The sequence below is a fragment of the Zonotrichia albicollis genome, chromosome 1, assembly GCF_047830755.1.
Source record: "Zonotrichia albicollis isolate bZonAlb1 chromosome 1, bZonAlb1.hap1, whole genome shotgun sequence".
Lineage (NCBI taxonomy): Eukaryota > Metazoa > Chordata > Aves > Passeriformes > Passerellidae > Zonotrichia > Zonotrichia albicollis.
This window is the reverse complement of record NC_133819.1, coordinates 43,315,097-43,330,703: the sequence shown is the minus strand read 5'-3', so window position 1 is coordinate 43,330,703 and position 15,607 is coordinate 43,315,097. Positions and strand designations below refer to the sequence as shown.

At 40.8% G+C, this 15,607-nt stretch overlaps 3 protein-coding genes across 16 annotated transcripts in view; 1 reads left to right on the top strand and 2 right to left on the bottom strand.

Moving 5' to 3' along the window:
* Window positions 1-5,343, bottom strand: part of NEK11 (NIMA related kinase 11) — an 82,901-nt gene extending 77,558 nt beyond the window's left edge. For 3 of the 6 annotated variants that reach the window (XM_005481001.3, XM_026799212.2, XM_074539586.1), the window contains exons 1-2: window positions 5,204-5,343; window positions 1,806-2,061 (exon numbers count right to left, since the gene is read on the bottom strand). In XM_005481001.3, coding sequence (XP_005481058.2) covers window positions 1,806-1,975 — 170 coding nt within the window. In that variant the 5' untranslated portion in view covers window positions 1,976-2,061; window positions 5,204-5,343. Of the gene's footprint in view, window positions 1-1,805; window positions 2,062-5,203 lie in introns of those variants that run through there. The other 3 variants (XM_074539612.1, XM_074539595.1, XM_074539598.1) reach the window with 3 other exon arrangements.
* A 182-nt stretch (window positions 5,344-5,525) lies between these two features.
* On the top strand, window positions 5,526-10,733 carry ASTE1 (asteroid homolog 1). The gene is made up of 4 exons (XM_005480996.4): window positions 5,526-6,926; window positions 8,490-8,700; window positions 9,758-9,953; window positions 10,208-10,733. The coding sequence occupies exons 1-4, from the start codon at window positions 5,607-5,609 to the stop codon at window positions 10,500-10,502; spliced, it is 2,022 nt and encodes a 673-aa protein (XP_005481053.2). The 5' UTR covers window positions 5,526-5,606; the 3' UTR covers window positions 10,503-10,733.
* Window positions 10,734-14,583: 3,850 nt separating this feature from the next.
* Window positions 14,584-15,607, bottom strand: part of ATP2C1 (ATPase secretory pathway Ca2+ transporting 1) — a 62,503-nt gene continuing 61,479 nt past the window's right edge. For all 9 annotated transcript variants that reach the window (XM_005480998.4, XM_026799206.2, XM_074539556.1 and 6 more), the window contains one exon: window positions 14,584-15,414. In XM_005480998.4, coding sequence (XP_005481055.1) covers window positions 15,278-15,414 — 137 coding nt within the window. In that variant the 3' untranslated portion in view covers window positions 14,584-15,277. The remainder of the gene's footprint in view (window positions 15,415-15,607) is intronic.

Genomic DNA, 15,607 nt, shown 5'->3' with positions numbered 1-15,607 from the left:
ATAACATAAGTAGCAACCAGTACAGTTCCATATGAGATTATCTGAAAGCAGTATCAAAATATGACTCTAGTATATTTTAACACCTTAAGAAACCAACATTTCTAAATCCTACACTCTATATCATCATAAATATAATGATAAATAGCCTGTGCTTTCATGCTCAGCTGGGACAGTATTTTTGTCATCCACTAGCATATAAGTGGCAGAAATTTGGGGGGATTCCCTCGTCGATTCACGCTAGAGGCAAGGAAGGAATGAACTGTGATAGGCGAGCACCCCCTCGTGATGGAAGGCTTAAACACAGCAATGTGCATCTCAGAGCACTTGGGCTGGTTAAATGCCGATGTATTTCTATTGTACTGTGGTCACAAAAAGAAACTGATAAAAAATTAAAACTAAAACCAAAAACATTTCATTTGATATTCAGTCTCTGTCCTGAAGATAGCAGAGCACAGACAAGCTCATCCCTAACAAAACGCAGGCATGAAATGCTGCAGGCAGTGAATGTCTGTTCAAGGCAGTCACTCAAAACTCTTAAGAAAAAAATGAAAATAACCACTTAAAAGCTTATGGTATGTTCCTTGTTTTGAGGTTCGGCAGGTTGTGCTATAGCAGCAAATGTGTGAGACCCACATTTCACTATACTGTTAATATTGCAAGAATGAGTTTAGTAGCAGCTGAATTCTGAAGTGTCTTAGAAGCTCAGGTAGTTCCTGTCATCCCATTTTTTAACATAAAAAATAAAATGAAAAATACTGGTTTATTGGTTTTAATGAACTATTTCATTGAAGAACACTTTTTTGAGAAAAGTGTAGCTAAGTCTGTGAGAGAGTCAAAACTGTTTAAGCCATGTGAAATAAAGCTAAGAGCTTAGAGGACACTAACAGTAATCCAAGGACCTGAGATGCTGCAAACTGATGTAGAAGGAAAACAATTGACAGAATTATCTCTTGGTTACACTCTTACTAAAGCAATATTGCCAATAATGGGTAGCCATAAGTAGCAAAAGCGAGGCTCAAATGAATCAGAAAAAGCCCTTTAATCATATAAGTGCTCAGTAATGTGTCCATCAATAAGGACCAGTAAACCCCCCCTTTTTAAAGGAATTACATATTTCTGGCTGAGGAACAACTTGATTAGATGTTTCTGACTATAGACAAAGAGCCTTACAAATATTTTTGAATAAAACAAAAATATTTATAGTTAAATTTCACTTGGTATCACTATCAAGGTAGACAAACAGTTCTACACAACAGGAAATCCACCCAACATCAAACCCAGACACAGGAATGTCAACACTCTGAAAATGTTCTTTTCTCATTGTGGCTTCAGGATCCCAAAGGGTTTATCAATAAAACTGATGAGACTTCTCCAAATTCAGGCAAGCTAAAAAAAAATCAAGATTTGCTGGCAATTTAAAAAAAAAAAAAAGTCAAACTTTCTACCAGTTAGGTATACAGCAAATAGAAAGGTGTTTACTGGAATTTCTGTACCTCTTCCTTCTCAGGTTGTACGCAGACAACTCAGTTATAAAATTAGGTCATCAATACTGTACAGATTTTTTTTTAAACCCCTCCAACAATCTGAGTCTTTACAGTAACACAGAATCAATTCCTGAAAGCATCCAATTAAGAGTTATCAAAAAAAAAATCTGCTTCTACCTTACATTCTCACCAAAGTTAGACAGTTAAGGTTGCAACGTAACACCAAACTGAGAGATGAGACACAAATACAAAGAAAATATCTACAAAGCAAGAAATATGTTCCAAACACTTTTATTTAAAGCATGTGAAGGGTTTACTTACAATTCTTCTCCTTGTTTTGCTTTTTTGTCATTAACCAAATACACACTTCCAAAGCTTCCATTGCCAAGTTTCCTCTGAATAGTGTATCTTCTTGCAATCACAGCATCTGAGCAAGCAGAATTAAATCTGGCAACAGTGACATGCTTAGCAGTTTCTTGAAACTTCAGCATTTCTCTGTGTAACAAAAACTACACAAATTTCTCATGGATGTAGCTTTCAAATCCTTTTATTCTTCCATGGATGTTCACAGAAATCACTTGAAACAGAAAAATATTGATTTGTCAATGTATATTTCTTATTAAACTTCTCATTTAATTCTGTGGCAGTGTTTACAGTCCCAGCTTGCAGCAAACACAAATTAAGTGGAATCATTAGGTGCTAAACTGCAGGCAGCAGACTTGATAAACAAACTCCAGATAAAGTAGATGACATAGTCAGTCTTCCTCTAAATGAACCTTAAATTAATTCACTGAACTATTCACTGATAGCACAGTTCCCCTAGATATGGCACTCTTCCTCACCACCTGTCTTTATACCACCACAGTACCTGACACCAAAAATATCTGCATTTCAGGATGCTAATTTCAAGATTTTTGTACATATTGAAGCATAACCTCCACTCCTAATTTGATTCTCTCCCATCTCTGTTTTCTCTGCTCTTATATTTACCCCTCAGATTTCACCATCTGTTCCTGTGCTGACCTCACAGCTTCACCATGACTCACTATTAGTATCTTCTGCAAATCAGTTTTACAGAAAATCTGCAAGACTTCCAATCAAACCCAACTCTGCCTAAAGTTCATTTCTCCTTCACTGTGCCCTTTCATAACTCCCCTTTCCAACCTTTCTAACTAATCAGCTTTGGTTGGGAATTCTTGTCTAACTGAGGTCCTAATTCTGCAAACATAAGGACTGCAAAGGCCAAGCTCTGGCATTTCTGTGGTTTTCAACAGCTCAACACGAGCTCAGAGTAACATTGTTTACTCAGCCTTCCTCATTCCAAATGAAAAAGGGGAGGTGTTTCACTGCACATAACAAAACAATATTGTTTTCATTACTTTATATAATGCTACCTGCATCCTTCTGCTGGAAGATCCTTTTGGAACAAGCAAAGGTCTTGCAAGATCAGTGTTGCTATTGCTACCACCCACCAGCACTGCAGAGCAGCAGGCCCACACTGGCCTTGCTCACCACATCATTTCAAGGCCAAGGCAAGCACATAAACAGGATTTTCCTTGTCTTGGTGGTGGTTTTGGAAGAGCAAAGACAAACTGCCTAATTTTAAAAGCTGTACAACTTTAGGGTACAAGTCACTGGCTTCTCTGCCAAATGAATGCAGAGCCTAAATTAAGCTAACAGATTTGTATCTTGCAACAACAAATTCTCTGTGTGTGTGTGTGTGTGTGTGTGTGTGTGTGTACAGGCACAAGAACCTATTTTCATACCCATCTGCTGAGCTGCTGTCACACTGTACCAAAAAGCCTGACATTGCACTGTCAGCATGTTATGAAACACAGATAAATTTTAATTACCACAGGACATCTTAATAATACAAATCCTGCATGTTTTTTAAACTACAGCACTCCTAATACTGTTTCTTTATTCTCTTTCAGCAACACTGACAAAAAATTTGAAATGCCAATGCTAAGGAAAGAAAATCAGCTAGAAAATTATTTCTCTGTAACTCCAAATCTGTCTGAAGGAGCCCAAATGGATCTTGTTGAGGTGTAGAGGAGCAGAGGGCAGAAAGATGAACTCCATAAAATATTATATTGTCAATTCTAGAAAGCTTATGCACTTTTCATTTACTGTTATATTCTTACAATTACTGTGTTATGCCTTCATAAATTCCTTTAGAAATAAGTGCACTTAGAAATTCTGCTGAGTTATCTATACTTATTTTTTTCTTTCTGAAGTCATTTAACACAGCTCAAATTTTCCTACTTACTTGGGCCTAAGAATGTATGACAAACCTTTACATAACAAAACCATGCTTAAGATCAAGTAGCTCACTGAGTTTAACTTCTATGCTTTATTTCTAATAATGCCTCCCACCTTTCACTCTCTATGCTTCAAGTTCCCTCCCTATATAACAATAGTAATAATTATCATGTAACTTTGTGAAATGCTTTAGTGTCTACTGCTGAAGAGTGTTATGAGGCAGGGGCCAGTGACTGCCATTGTGGCATCACAGGTGCATTTTAGTGGCACAGAAGAGGTGGATTGCTGAGCACTGCCTCTGGAAGAAATGCCTTTTAGGAGCTAACAGACCTTAAAGATTCACTCATCCATAAGACTGATGGATTCTTCAACAAGTACATGAACCACAGCCTCTCCTACCTCACTCAAACCTTTAGCCCAACCTTCCTTGTGTTCCTTTACTACCAGTGCCCACCTCCCACTGAGCAGGTGTTTCCCAAGAAGCAACATCAATTGCTTCAATAAAGTTTGATAACCCAAAGCAATCAAGTCCCCAGCTCTCTTTTCCTAAAACAAATCTCAGTATGCCCTATCCAGTATCTTTGGTAAGGAATTTCCTTTGTCCCATCCACCATTCCCAAGTCCCGTCCCAGAGCCAGGCAGCCTGCTGATGCCAACCAATGCAATTACAATGTCTGGTTCACTATTTTTTAATATTTTCTTCCTTGGCTGGAGTTAAATCTTCCTTTTTGTGCTTCAAACTAAAGGAAAGTTGCTGGTTAGGGTTTCATAGCTCCACCTACACATGCTGAGTGCAAACCATCTCAACTTCTTCCCTGACCTTTCTTAGTTTCTGTAAGAAAGATTAACCTTCAGGTTTCTTTAGCAACAGCTAAGATACTCTGACATTTTCTGCTTCCAAGATAATCCCTTCTTTGCCAATCAAGGCCATTTTTCAATTTTATCAGGTTTTCTTTTTATTCCTTACAAACCATTGTTTTACATTAACATTTGCCACCCTTCCTCCCCTGCAGCACGAATTCTAAAGTCTTTAGCTCTAAATATCTTCAGTATTTACCACCTTGATTTTTTTTCCTGGTGATGACTTCACCGGTCTGCTCCTTTAAATGTTTTGAAAATTAAAAAAAAAAATAAAAAAAAAAAAGAAAAGAGAGATTTTCCTTGTTTTTTCCTTAATGGAAAAAAATTATAAAATTAACTTTTTAACACTGGCTCCATTCTTCTTTTTTGCAGCATCTTTATGAACCCAAGGCTACAGCAACATCACCTCACTTAGCCGATTTTTTTACTCTTCCTAGAGAAATGATAACTAAATTTTATTATTAGTGCTGGTAGCAAAGGAGTTTGAGGACGGTGGTAAAAGGGGGACAAATGCACTCGACTGTCAGATTTAGCATCTCCCTGGCGCACATTCGGGAAGCTGAGATTCCCTAGCATAACCTCGGGGATGTTATTACCTTGTTTCAAGACTGCACAAGACTCAAAACACCGGGTAGTACCCACATAGCGAGGAGCGAGGGCGGCGTCCCCGTTCCTCACCCCTCCGGGACAGGCGGCACTCCCTGTGCCGCACGTCCCCGCCGCCTCCCGCCGCTCCAGCGGCCGTCCCGCCGGCGGGGCTGCGGTGCCTGGGGGTGCCCAGCTTGGGGCTGGCCTGGGGCCGGCAGGGCGGGAGCGGCCGCCGCTCCCGGGGCCCTCAGCGCTCCCAGCCCGTCCCGCGCCGTTGGCGGCCCCGTCGCCAGGAGACGGCGCGCGCGCCCGAGCAGCGGCGGGAGGAGCGGGAGGAGCGGGAGGAAGCGGATCCGGGATGGGAGGACCTTCCCCCCTGCGCGGGTCACTGCCGGCACCGCTTCCGGCGCCATGGGCGTCCACGGGCTCACGGGCTTCGTGGAGGAGCGCGGCGTGTTCTTCACCGAGCTGCGGGTGCGGGACACCAAGCTGGTCATCGACGGCAGCAGCCTCTACCACTGCCTCTGCTTCGCCCCCGACGCCGACTTCCGACGCGGCGGCGACTACGGCGCCTTCGCCGCGGCCGTGCGCGACTTCTTCGGCGCGCTGCGGGCCTGCGGCGTGGCGCCCTTCGTGGTGCTGGACGGCGGGCGCGGCGCCGAGGACAGGAAGCTGCCCACGCTGCGGAGCCGCGCCGCCGAGCAGCTGCGGGCGGCCCACGGGCTGTCCCGGGGCGCGGGCGGCTGCCTGGCGCCGCTGCTGACCCGCGAGGCCTTCGTGCAGGCGCTGGGCCGGCTCGGCGTGCCCTTCGTGCAGTGCTTCGCCGAGGCCGACCGGGAGATCGCCGGGCTGGCGAACCGCTGGGGCTGCCCCGTGCTCTCCCTCGACAGCGACTTCTTCGTGTTCGACCTGGCGGGCGGCTACTGCCCGCTGTCCCACTTCCAGTGGCGGAGCGTGCGCGTCCCCGCCGCCGCCGCGCCGCACGGGTGCTTCGTGCCCGCGCGCTGCTTCTCCGCCGAGCGCTTCTGCGGGCACTTCGGCAGCCTGAGCAAGGCGCTGCTCCCGCTCTTCGCCGTCATGCACGGCAACGACTTCGTGGGCCTGGAGGCGCTGGAAGCCTTCTTCAGCAAGGTGCGCCTGCCGAGGGGGTGCGCGGCGGGCAGGGGCGGCAGGCACCTTCGCCTCCAGGGGCTGCTGAGCTGGCTGGCGCAGTTTGCGGAGCCCGCCGAGGCCGTGGACAACGTGCTGAAATACCTCAAGAAACACCAGAGGGAAGAAATACGGGAGATTCTGTGCACTTCGATGGAGGACTATGCTCCGTCCGACGTGAATCTCGAGGACTTCTTTCAGAATGGGAGCTATGAGTGCGAGGCTGCCAGGAAAGCAGACGTGCCGCAGTGGGTACTTGATGCTTTTGCGAAAGGTAAGCTGGCCCCGTTCGTCATCAATGCCCTGATCCTTAGAAGTACCTTCCTCCGCGTTCAGGTGGAGAACATGCAGAGACCCAGTGCTCATGGCACGGCTTTGCCCATCCGACAAGTTATCTATGGACTGCTTCTGAGAGTGTCTCACAGTACTGAAGATGCCTCTCCAAGTAAGCAGACCAACGAGCTGCCCGTTGTATGTGAATTTGACAGATGCCAAAAGACACTTAAAAAAACATTTGTTCAAGCAGCAAGCCTACCCCCAGATTTTTGTGATGATCGTTTTCCTTTGGACAAGTTAATGGAGGTAAATGGTTGTCACAACAGATCATAGTTAACAGTGTGTCACGAGTGACACAAAAACAGTAACTACTGTAACACAGAAGTATCTGTGATATGAAGCTACATCAGGTTGTCTTCACTTCCTTTCCTTCCTGCCCCCTCCAAGTGTACTAAGACAAATTATGAGAAGTTGTAGTCTGTGTGTATATGCAATACTCCCTGCATTTTTCATTGGAAGCCCTTATTTCATCCTATGTATTGTTAAACTAATACTTGCTTTTTTGGGAAAGGATTTCAGTTTCATGTAGTTTAGGAAAGTCTGATTTTAGCACTACAAAACCTAATTAGTATTTGATCAAGTTGTGTGATGTTTCAGAGCAGTGTTCTGAAACAAAATCTGACTCATGCCTTTTTACTAGAAGCCATTATTCCAGGTGTGAATGCTGCAGCTGCCCAGCAGCTTTACCTGCCCCGAGTATGCTCCTGCTAACATGGCTCTCATGCTTGCCAGACAGAGCAGAACAGCACCTGAGCAACACCTGTAAACCACAGGAAAGTTGTACTAGGTTAGTTCCAGTCACCATTGTAGCACTTCAGTGTAAATTCTAATGATTAACACTGTAACTCTTGCCATATTGGGAAGTAATCTCCCATTCTCGAAGTTGCATAACCGAAGTTTTGTATGCAGAAATTTCTGCATACTATCTGTCCAGAAATACAATCAATGTGTCTTAATTCTGCATTTTTAAGGCACATGTGCTCTATCCATTCTGGCAGTCAGATTGACTGTTGACATATTGAATGTTGAATGTTTTTATCACTTGCTGGTGGCTCCTTTGTAAAGGAACCAAGTCTATCACTGTTACACCCATTAAATGCTACAGATAGCTATGGGTCCAAAGTACAGGTTACTTTATATAGGTTATTGGCACATTGGTTATCTTTTAAAAAATATGCAACACTTAAAGAGTTTCAAAAAATCAAGTTTCATGCTGAGAGACATGAATGACACCTTACTTCAGCATTGGTGTATGTGCTGTTTGTTTAATGAATATGAGCTTTGCTACTACAACAGTTTTCCTTAGTGAATATATAGGAAATCTCGATTGAACAAAAGGTTAGAAGAAGAAATATTCAGCATTTAAAGCACTCCAGGCAAAACTGACTTCAGTTGCTCTTCTGTTGTGGGAGTCTGCCTAAGAGTAGGCAAAACAATCTTAATCAAGGTTTACAAAGCACTCAGATTGCAGCTGAACAGCCTGCTGCAATTCTGCATGCATGGAGTTATGGACAAAGCTTACAACACCACTTTCTGAAAGTTAAATGGCTCAGCAAAAAGGGAACATGTGCTAGGAAGTAATTACTTACCAGTTACTTTTATCTTTCTCCCTGACGTTTAACTGTGTCATTTTAAAAGTCTTAAGTAGTATTTAAAAAAATATTTCCTGTTCAGAATATCTATGAAACTGAAATAATTTTTTATCAAAAACCTATAACGGTAACTAATTTGACCTGGAACTTATTGGTCTTTTACAAATTGCTCACAACAGATCAAATCTCTTACCTCCACTTTTAAATTTATTTTCAGGTGCCTGTTTCATGCCGTCAGATGCTTTTGCTGGAGACTCTGAGAGTGAAAATGAGTTCCTTAGAACCTTTCCCAAGTCATTTACAACTCCCTGTTGCTGTAACGTGTTACTGGATACGTTGTTCAGAACCAAAAGTTAAGCTGAACCAATTAAAGGCTCTGCTTCTAATGATAGTTTCTGGAGAACTGCAGAGGATAACTGATGATCCAGGTATGTCTCCAAAGAATACAATTTCAGGTGTTCAGCTACTACAAAAATCCAGACCATAATTTATTTTTCCACACTTATAGGGAGTTGTCCAGATTTAGAAGAATTAGCCTTGATTTGCACTATATCCTGAGGTGCCACACTATATGCATTGATATGCACAAAGAAAAAGTGCTAACCATCAATTTAACATTTTATATAGGTAAAACAGTACTTTAACACATTGTAAAACATTAATTTGCCTTCATAAGTACTTTCTTCAGGATCAAAATTAATTCAGATATAAAAGTTACTAAAAATATGTTTAATGTACTCAGGCATCACAAAACTACTATTGAAGCATTCCAATATCTTTTTTGTTTATGAGTTTTTCTAAAAACATTTTACTTAAAAATGCTGAGTTGCCCAGGCACACTTTTTCTGCCTATGCATTGCAAATTTGAAAGTATGAAATAATCACAGAAATTGCTTCAGTAATGTTTATACCTGTTAGGGTTATGGACATTTCCTCCAGGAGTCCTTCATTTAATGGCAAAGATGATGCATGCCAGGGTTATACAGTTTCTTTAAGTTCTGGTTTATAGAAACCAGACTGACAGGGTTTCCAGGTGGGTTGTAGTGAGGTGGAAAGCTTGTTTGGATTTGATCACACAGAATCAATTAGGTTGGAAAAGACCTGAGATCAGTGTCCAACCCGTGACAGAGCAGAAACCACCCTGTCATCCAGACCATGGCACTGAATGCCATGTCCAGTCTTTCCTTAAACACCTCCAGGGACAGTGACTCCACCACCTCCTGGGGCAGCCCATTCCAGTGTCTAATCACCCTTTCTGGGAAGAAATTCCTCCTAATGTCCAACCTAAACCTCTCCTATGCAACTTAAGGCCATTTCTCCTTGCCCTAGTGATTGCTACCTGGGAGAAGAGACCACCCCACCTGGGCTACACTCTCCTTTCAGGTAGAACCAGGGAGAAGACATTACTCTATATATTGCAGATACCTTTTGTACTGTTCACAGCAGAACATTTATTTCCAAGTTATTTTTTTATTTATAACCTAGATCCCACCGTTCTACCTCCTGAAGATGACAGCGTTGCATATAACGAATTTCTAAAATGGAAGGAAAAGAAAGTGCAAAATAATGACTTTGATTTAGATGCTGCACACAGTTTTTGCCAGTGGCAGTGCTGTCTTCAGATGGGATTGTATCTCAACCAGCTACTGGGTACTCCTCTCTCTGAACCAGACCTAAGTAGGTAAGGTTGTTCCAGAGATCTGCTTTCCACACAAGCCCCTCCCCTGGTGGAATGAATGTTTCATTTTCTCTGTCAAACTCCTTTGGTTTACTTACAGCAAAACTCCCTTCTTAAAAGGAGTTATAAAGAAAAATACATTTGGCATAGGAGCTGACTGTTGGATACTGTATGTTTTTGTCATCAAACAACATGTTTCTGTACTTGTCCTGCTGAGGTGCAATTCTAAATGCAGATTTTATCCTTCTTTTGGGCAGGCTTTACACTGGGACCCTTGTGCACAGACTGTATCAAGAGCTTAAATCAGCACCTTCAGTGGAAAATCTGTTTCTCTTATCTCCAAAAATGGCTCAGCTTTATCTGGTTTTGTTAAATACCATGGAGTCAGTGGTCTCTCCAGACTTCTTTCAGAAGATGACTAAGACCAAATCAGAGTCCTGCAAAAAAAGGAAAACATCTCGTAAGAAAAAAACAGTCACCCGACGTGCTGTGCCAGAAACTCAGCATTCATGCAATGTTAACAGGTTTGCAGCACTGGAAGTGGATGACTGAAAGCACTGTTCTTGGAATAACTTCAAATGCCATGCTGATGAAAGAAGTAACAATAAAATATGTGACTGTATTGGAATTTGCTTAATTGTTTTCACACAAGTTCCTGATTCAGTCTTTACCAAAAACCTTGCTTCAGGGGATTTTTATTTACCTTTTTGTAACTTGCATTTTGTAACTTTACATTTTGTAACTTGTATTTGTATAAAAGAAATGCTGTCTAAAAGTTGTGGTGTTTTGTTTTTCTTTAAGGGTATCAGTCTAATTGAAAATGAAGCAAAGTTGTTCAGCATTTTAGAGGAATTCTTTTCCCGAACATTTATAGTTGGCTCTGCCACATCTCCCTGAACACTTCATTTACAAACAATCCAACTTTAAAGTTTGTGTTTGAGGAACACAGTGGTCACAGTCTAACAGTTGAGATTAAAATAGAAACTGACAGGTCTGAAAATATTGTAAAATCAGTCATTACTGGTGGAGTACTTTTACTGGCAGGGAGAGGTAGCTTTGCTCAGTGACAACTGAGTGAGTTATGCTTGCAGTATTGCAGGCTGTGACAATACTCAGGGAGAAACTTCAGATTTTATTTCTCCCCTTCCCCCTGTGATGTGTTAAAGAAAGAGTTACATGCACACACAAAGCTGTCACATGGAAGCAAGTTTCTACAGGTTTGCTAATTCTCAGTAGTTGTCACAGTAATCGTGTACAATCCTCTGCTATTAAAGCTGTTGTCACTCTTATTCTTTCTACAATGGCTATATTAAAAACCAGACCTGTTCTGACTTCCCCTAAGTCAGAAGGGTTTACTTCAAGGGTTTACTTCATACACTTGCTATCTACACAGTAATACTGAAAACCATTTTTTTTAATCCTACGTAATCTATTTCTCAGTGCTTTGCACTAGCAAACTTTCCAGCATTAGTCAATTTATATAAATACTTTTCCTAAGAAACTAGTGGTTTTTCCTATGTAAAACATAATTACATTTGTGCTTTTTCGTCTCAAGAACCCACTTCATTTCTTGCATTTAGTAAAATCATGACTTCCACCTCTAATCATTAAAGTTTTGCCCATAACTTAGCAGAATTCAAGCTTGATTCCTGCACTGTGTGCTCAAGTTTTCAGTCCTGCTTATGCTCCCTGTTACCTCTGTTCCCATGGAAATAACTCACAGTATCTTAGGATTTAGAGGAGAGATCTCTTATACTGTACAGCTGAGTGTTGATACAGCCCAAATATAGTCAGTGAGAAAATAATAGATCTGTAAGATGTTAAAGAGAAAACTAGTTTTGAGATACAGCCTGTCCTAGCAAGATGCAACTTTTTTTCCAGTAGAAAAGCTGCTACTTACTGAACTACCAGCAGATGGCACGAACACCCAACCACAAGCCAGAGCCTCACAACCCATTTCCCCATAGGTTTCTATGTACAGCAGCCTACAGCATCACATTGCCATCAGATGACTACTATTTAATAGTTGAAAGGGGTTACAGTTACTGATTTTACTAACTAAACCTGAATTTCTTTATTGTCCAAATCATTCTCCTCTCTCTCATGATCTCATATGCTTTATTTTACCAAGCTTGTAATTCCCTAGTTTTTAATCATCAGAAATAGTCACATTGAAAATAAGTCTTAAACATAAAAATGCAGGTGTATTTGATTCCACTTTCTTAGTGCTGGTGAGAAGAGAGATCTTCATTTACTCTGAATTCCGTATCAGAAAACTGCTGGAGATAATAAAAATCCTTGAGAGTTGCTAAGAAACCATATTTTCAATTAGATAATTCAAAAGACTAGAATAAGGTCAAATATTCCATTTTGGGATTAAAAACACTGCTATGACCACATGGCATTTTGAGAACACCTTTGGGAAAGCTGACTCAATTAAGAATTACTGTAGTGGAAAGATGTTCTCAATGCGGACTTCAGCTGTTCTTTATTGCTATTTGAATGATACAGATTCATGCAAAACCCAGTCCTGTAGGCTGAAGAAAATAATTACTGATTCTAGGGTTACCATGCAGAATTTAAAGTATTACAGTTTTCCTTTTTGACTCATTATAGGTCTTCCATCTTCTTTGTAGGAAAATTAAAAAATAAAGGGCCTTTGCTTATTAAAACCAAAATTCTTTATTCCATGCTTCAGTAGAAGCAGGTAAATTCCTTGGTTGTTGCTTATTTCTACACCATAAGAAATGCCTCTTTTTATGGAAAGTTCCCACTATTGATTCAACTGCTCTGGGAAAAAAATCTCTAACCTGCTGTAAGGTGCTAATGAATCATAAGACAAGCCAGAAGAATGGCAATGGAATTCAGTCCAGGCATGTTTTATATATAATGACATTAAACTAGATTTATTACTTGATAGTATTTTGCCTTCCATTGGAAAACACAGCACCAAAACTTCTGGCAAATGTAAGTGAACTACATTCAACTAAGCCCACTCTGCAATAAGGCAAAATTGTTCTTAAGAGACTGAAATTTTATTTGTCTAGAATAACATACCTTATTCAGAAAGTGGGACTTGTGCTGGGAAAGGGGCACTTGGTAACATTTGTTTAAAGACTTAGCAATGACAGTTCCAAGCTAAGATAACAATCTAGCATTCATCTGTACTCACCTAGATTTCTGGGACTCCAAGACCAGCAGAGCACAAAGCAGTCAAATCCCATGGAAGAGTATCGACCACAAGTTAAGACTTACTATGTGAAAGCTAGAGCTGCTGTCCCTTCACAAAACCAGTTTGTTCGAGACTCTTCATCAGCATGCACTGTCAGCTTTTACTATCTGTCTTTATTACCAAATGAATATTAGGGATTGTGTACTGAAATTGTATTGGAATACTGAACACACTACAATATTGAACAGCTACAGCCCCACTTGCCAAAGACAGTAATTGTTCAAAAACTGTCCAATTTGTCCAACTTCTGAAAGGCAGAACTGCTGTATGAAAGAAACTTTAGCTTGAAGAGACATGAGAGCATTTCTGTAAGAAATGACATTGAACTAGATTTATCTTTTTTATTTCTTTTTAATGACCTCTGTCAGAGGTCATGTTGTTCGGGCCCACCCAGCTCAGTGGTAACAGCCCCAGGAAGAGGGCCAAGTAGTGCAAGATCTTTGTCTTCACACAATCACATCTCCAGTACATTGGCAGTCCAGGTGTTATGGGCATACTGAGGGTCAGGAGGAGCCATGGATGAACTGCGTGTATAAAGCAGACTGAATGTGCATTCATGTTCTGTCTGCAGCCCCATTTTCTGGCAAATTTCCTAGGAGTCCCACAGGCAAAAGGAAGAATTACAAGTCCAGTAATATTAACAAGGAAATTTGTACTGCACTTTTGAGCATGGCATGTGGGGCAAGTCACAATAGCAACTGCAGAAATACCCCAGTGTCTGTTCATGACAATACCTCCTCAAATGACAGGATGGGCCTGAGCCAGCACCACATTTTCAGGCTACAGTGAGGAGAGATCCACATGCACAAGTTTACAAGGGAAAGAAATACCACTGTGTCTTTGACTCTCCACAGAGACCTTTAGACATCCTTTTTTCAATATGCTTTTAGGTGATAGTCTTGCCCTGTTGTCATCAGTGTCATCTCATCATCCTTTCAGGAAATGCAAGGAACTATTTTGAAGGAAAGCACTATTTCCAAGTAGTGAATATTAGAGTATTCAGACATTGTAATATATTAAAAATAATTTTACAATGTCAAAACAAACCCACTATAATGCTTTTCAAGCTCCAAAAGTAATTCTGTGGGTTAAAATTCAAAGCTACCCTACCAGGAAAAAGGAAGGTTTTTACAAATAGGAAGGAAAGAAGAAGGAAGGAAAATGAAGCTTCTTTGAGAGAGGGATGGGGTTTTTTTGCCCAGCCAGGATTATTGCACTAATTTTCTAATTCAGTACACTCCATAATTTTGTCTTACAAATCATTCAAGTGATCTCACGGTCACAAGCTAAAGTCAATATGGAACAAGACATGAAACAAAGCCTGTATCTGCAATGATATCAAAACAAGCTCATTCACGTCATGTAAATGCCAGTTTCTTTTAAAACAAAGACACGACACACTTATAAGAAAAGCAAACATTTACTTCAAATTGCAGTATAGGCTTTTCAATCACAGAAAAAGAAAAGAAAAACAGTGATCCGACAGCGGTCACATCCTGTGCAAAAAAATAACCAAACTTGGGATACAAAAAAACTGTAGCACAAGGTACTTGAGCCGCTTACACATTGCAGGATAAAGTAAATAAATACAGTAGCTAGAATATGGCACTCTTGTGACAGACTCTAAACCCAGTGGAATGCCTCTGAAATATTTTTATCCTTGTATTAGTAGCAAAGTCCCACCACCATAAAAGTAGAATAGTACAATGCTTTAAATAAAAACAAACTAAAATATTTATATCTAAGAGAAGGATTTTACACAGTTATATCTTTTAAGTGCAGAAAATGGGACTTGGGCTTAGATCTTTATTTAAATTAATCCCTGCCCCTCCCCCCCCACAATACCATTCAATCTTAAAAGTAAATTTATGTTTGAGGAAAAATGTTACCAAAGTTGCATAATTTCATTTGTTACTTCCACAGTTGGAAGTTAAATTCTAAACAGTCTTGAAACATGTAGTTCCTCATTAGCCAGTGAAACAAAGGACTTGTCAAAAGCCCTCAGGATTTCTTTATCCTCCAGATAGTGTTTTGCTTTCTCCAACATCTTTAGACAGCAATCGCTAAGTCTGCAAACACAAGAATGCAATATGCATCATACATCAAGAAAAGACGAAGTTGATGAAGAAGAACTTCCACGTTTCTGGATCTTTTCCTTGCTTCTTTCAAACTTCTTTATTAGCTCAGTCACTATGCACACAGAGGAAGTGAGTCCCAGAAGAAACAGTAAATCTGGAAAAGATAATTAGCCTTCTTTAAAATTGCTATTTAAGGCTAAGGGGAGACACAAAAAAGAACAAGACTTACAAAACTTTCAAATTTTCTCCCAGTCATTGGGAAAGTTCAGGAGAAATAAAGCAAAATTCAGTATTTTGCAGGCCCAGAAGATTAACATGCATGGTTTATGCACAAATCATAACTACAC

Bases quoted from the DNA above. Each gene is read 5' to 3' on its own strand.
- ASTE1 (XM_005480996.4), top strand. From the start codon at position 5,607: ATGGGCGTCCACGGGCTCACGGGCTTCGTGGAGGAGCGCGGCGTGTTC. The intron at 8,701-9,757 runs GTATGTCTCCAA...TTTATAACCTAG, and splicing joins GAGGATAACTGATGATCCAG to ATCCCACCGTTCTACCTCCT. The intron at 9,954-10,207 runs GTAAGGTTGTTC...TCTTTTGGGCAG, and splicing joins TCTGAACCAGACCTAAGTAG to GCTTTACACTGGGACCCTTG.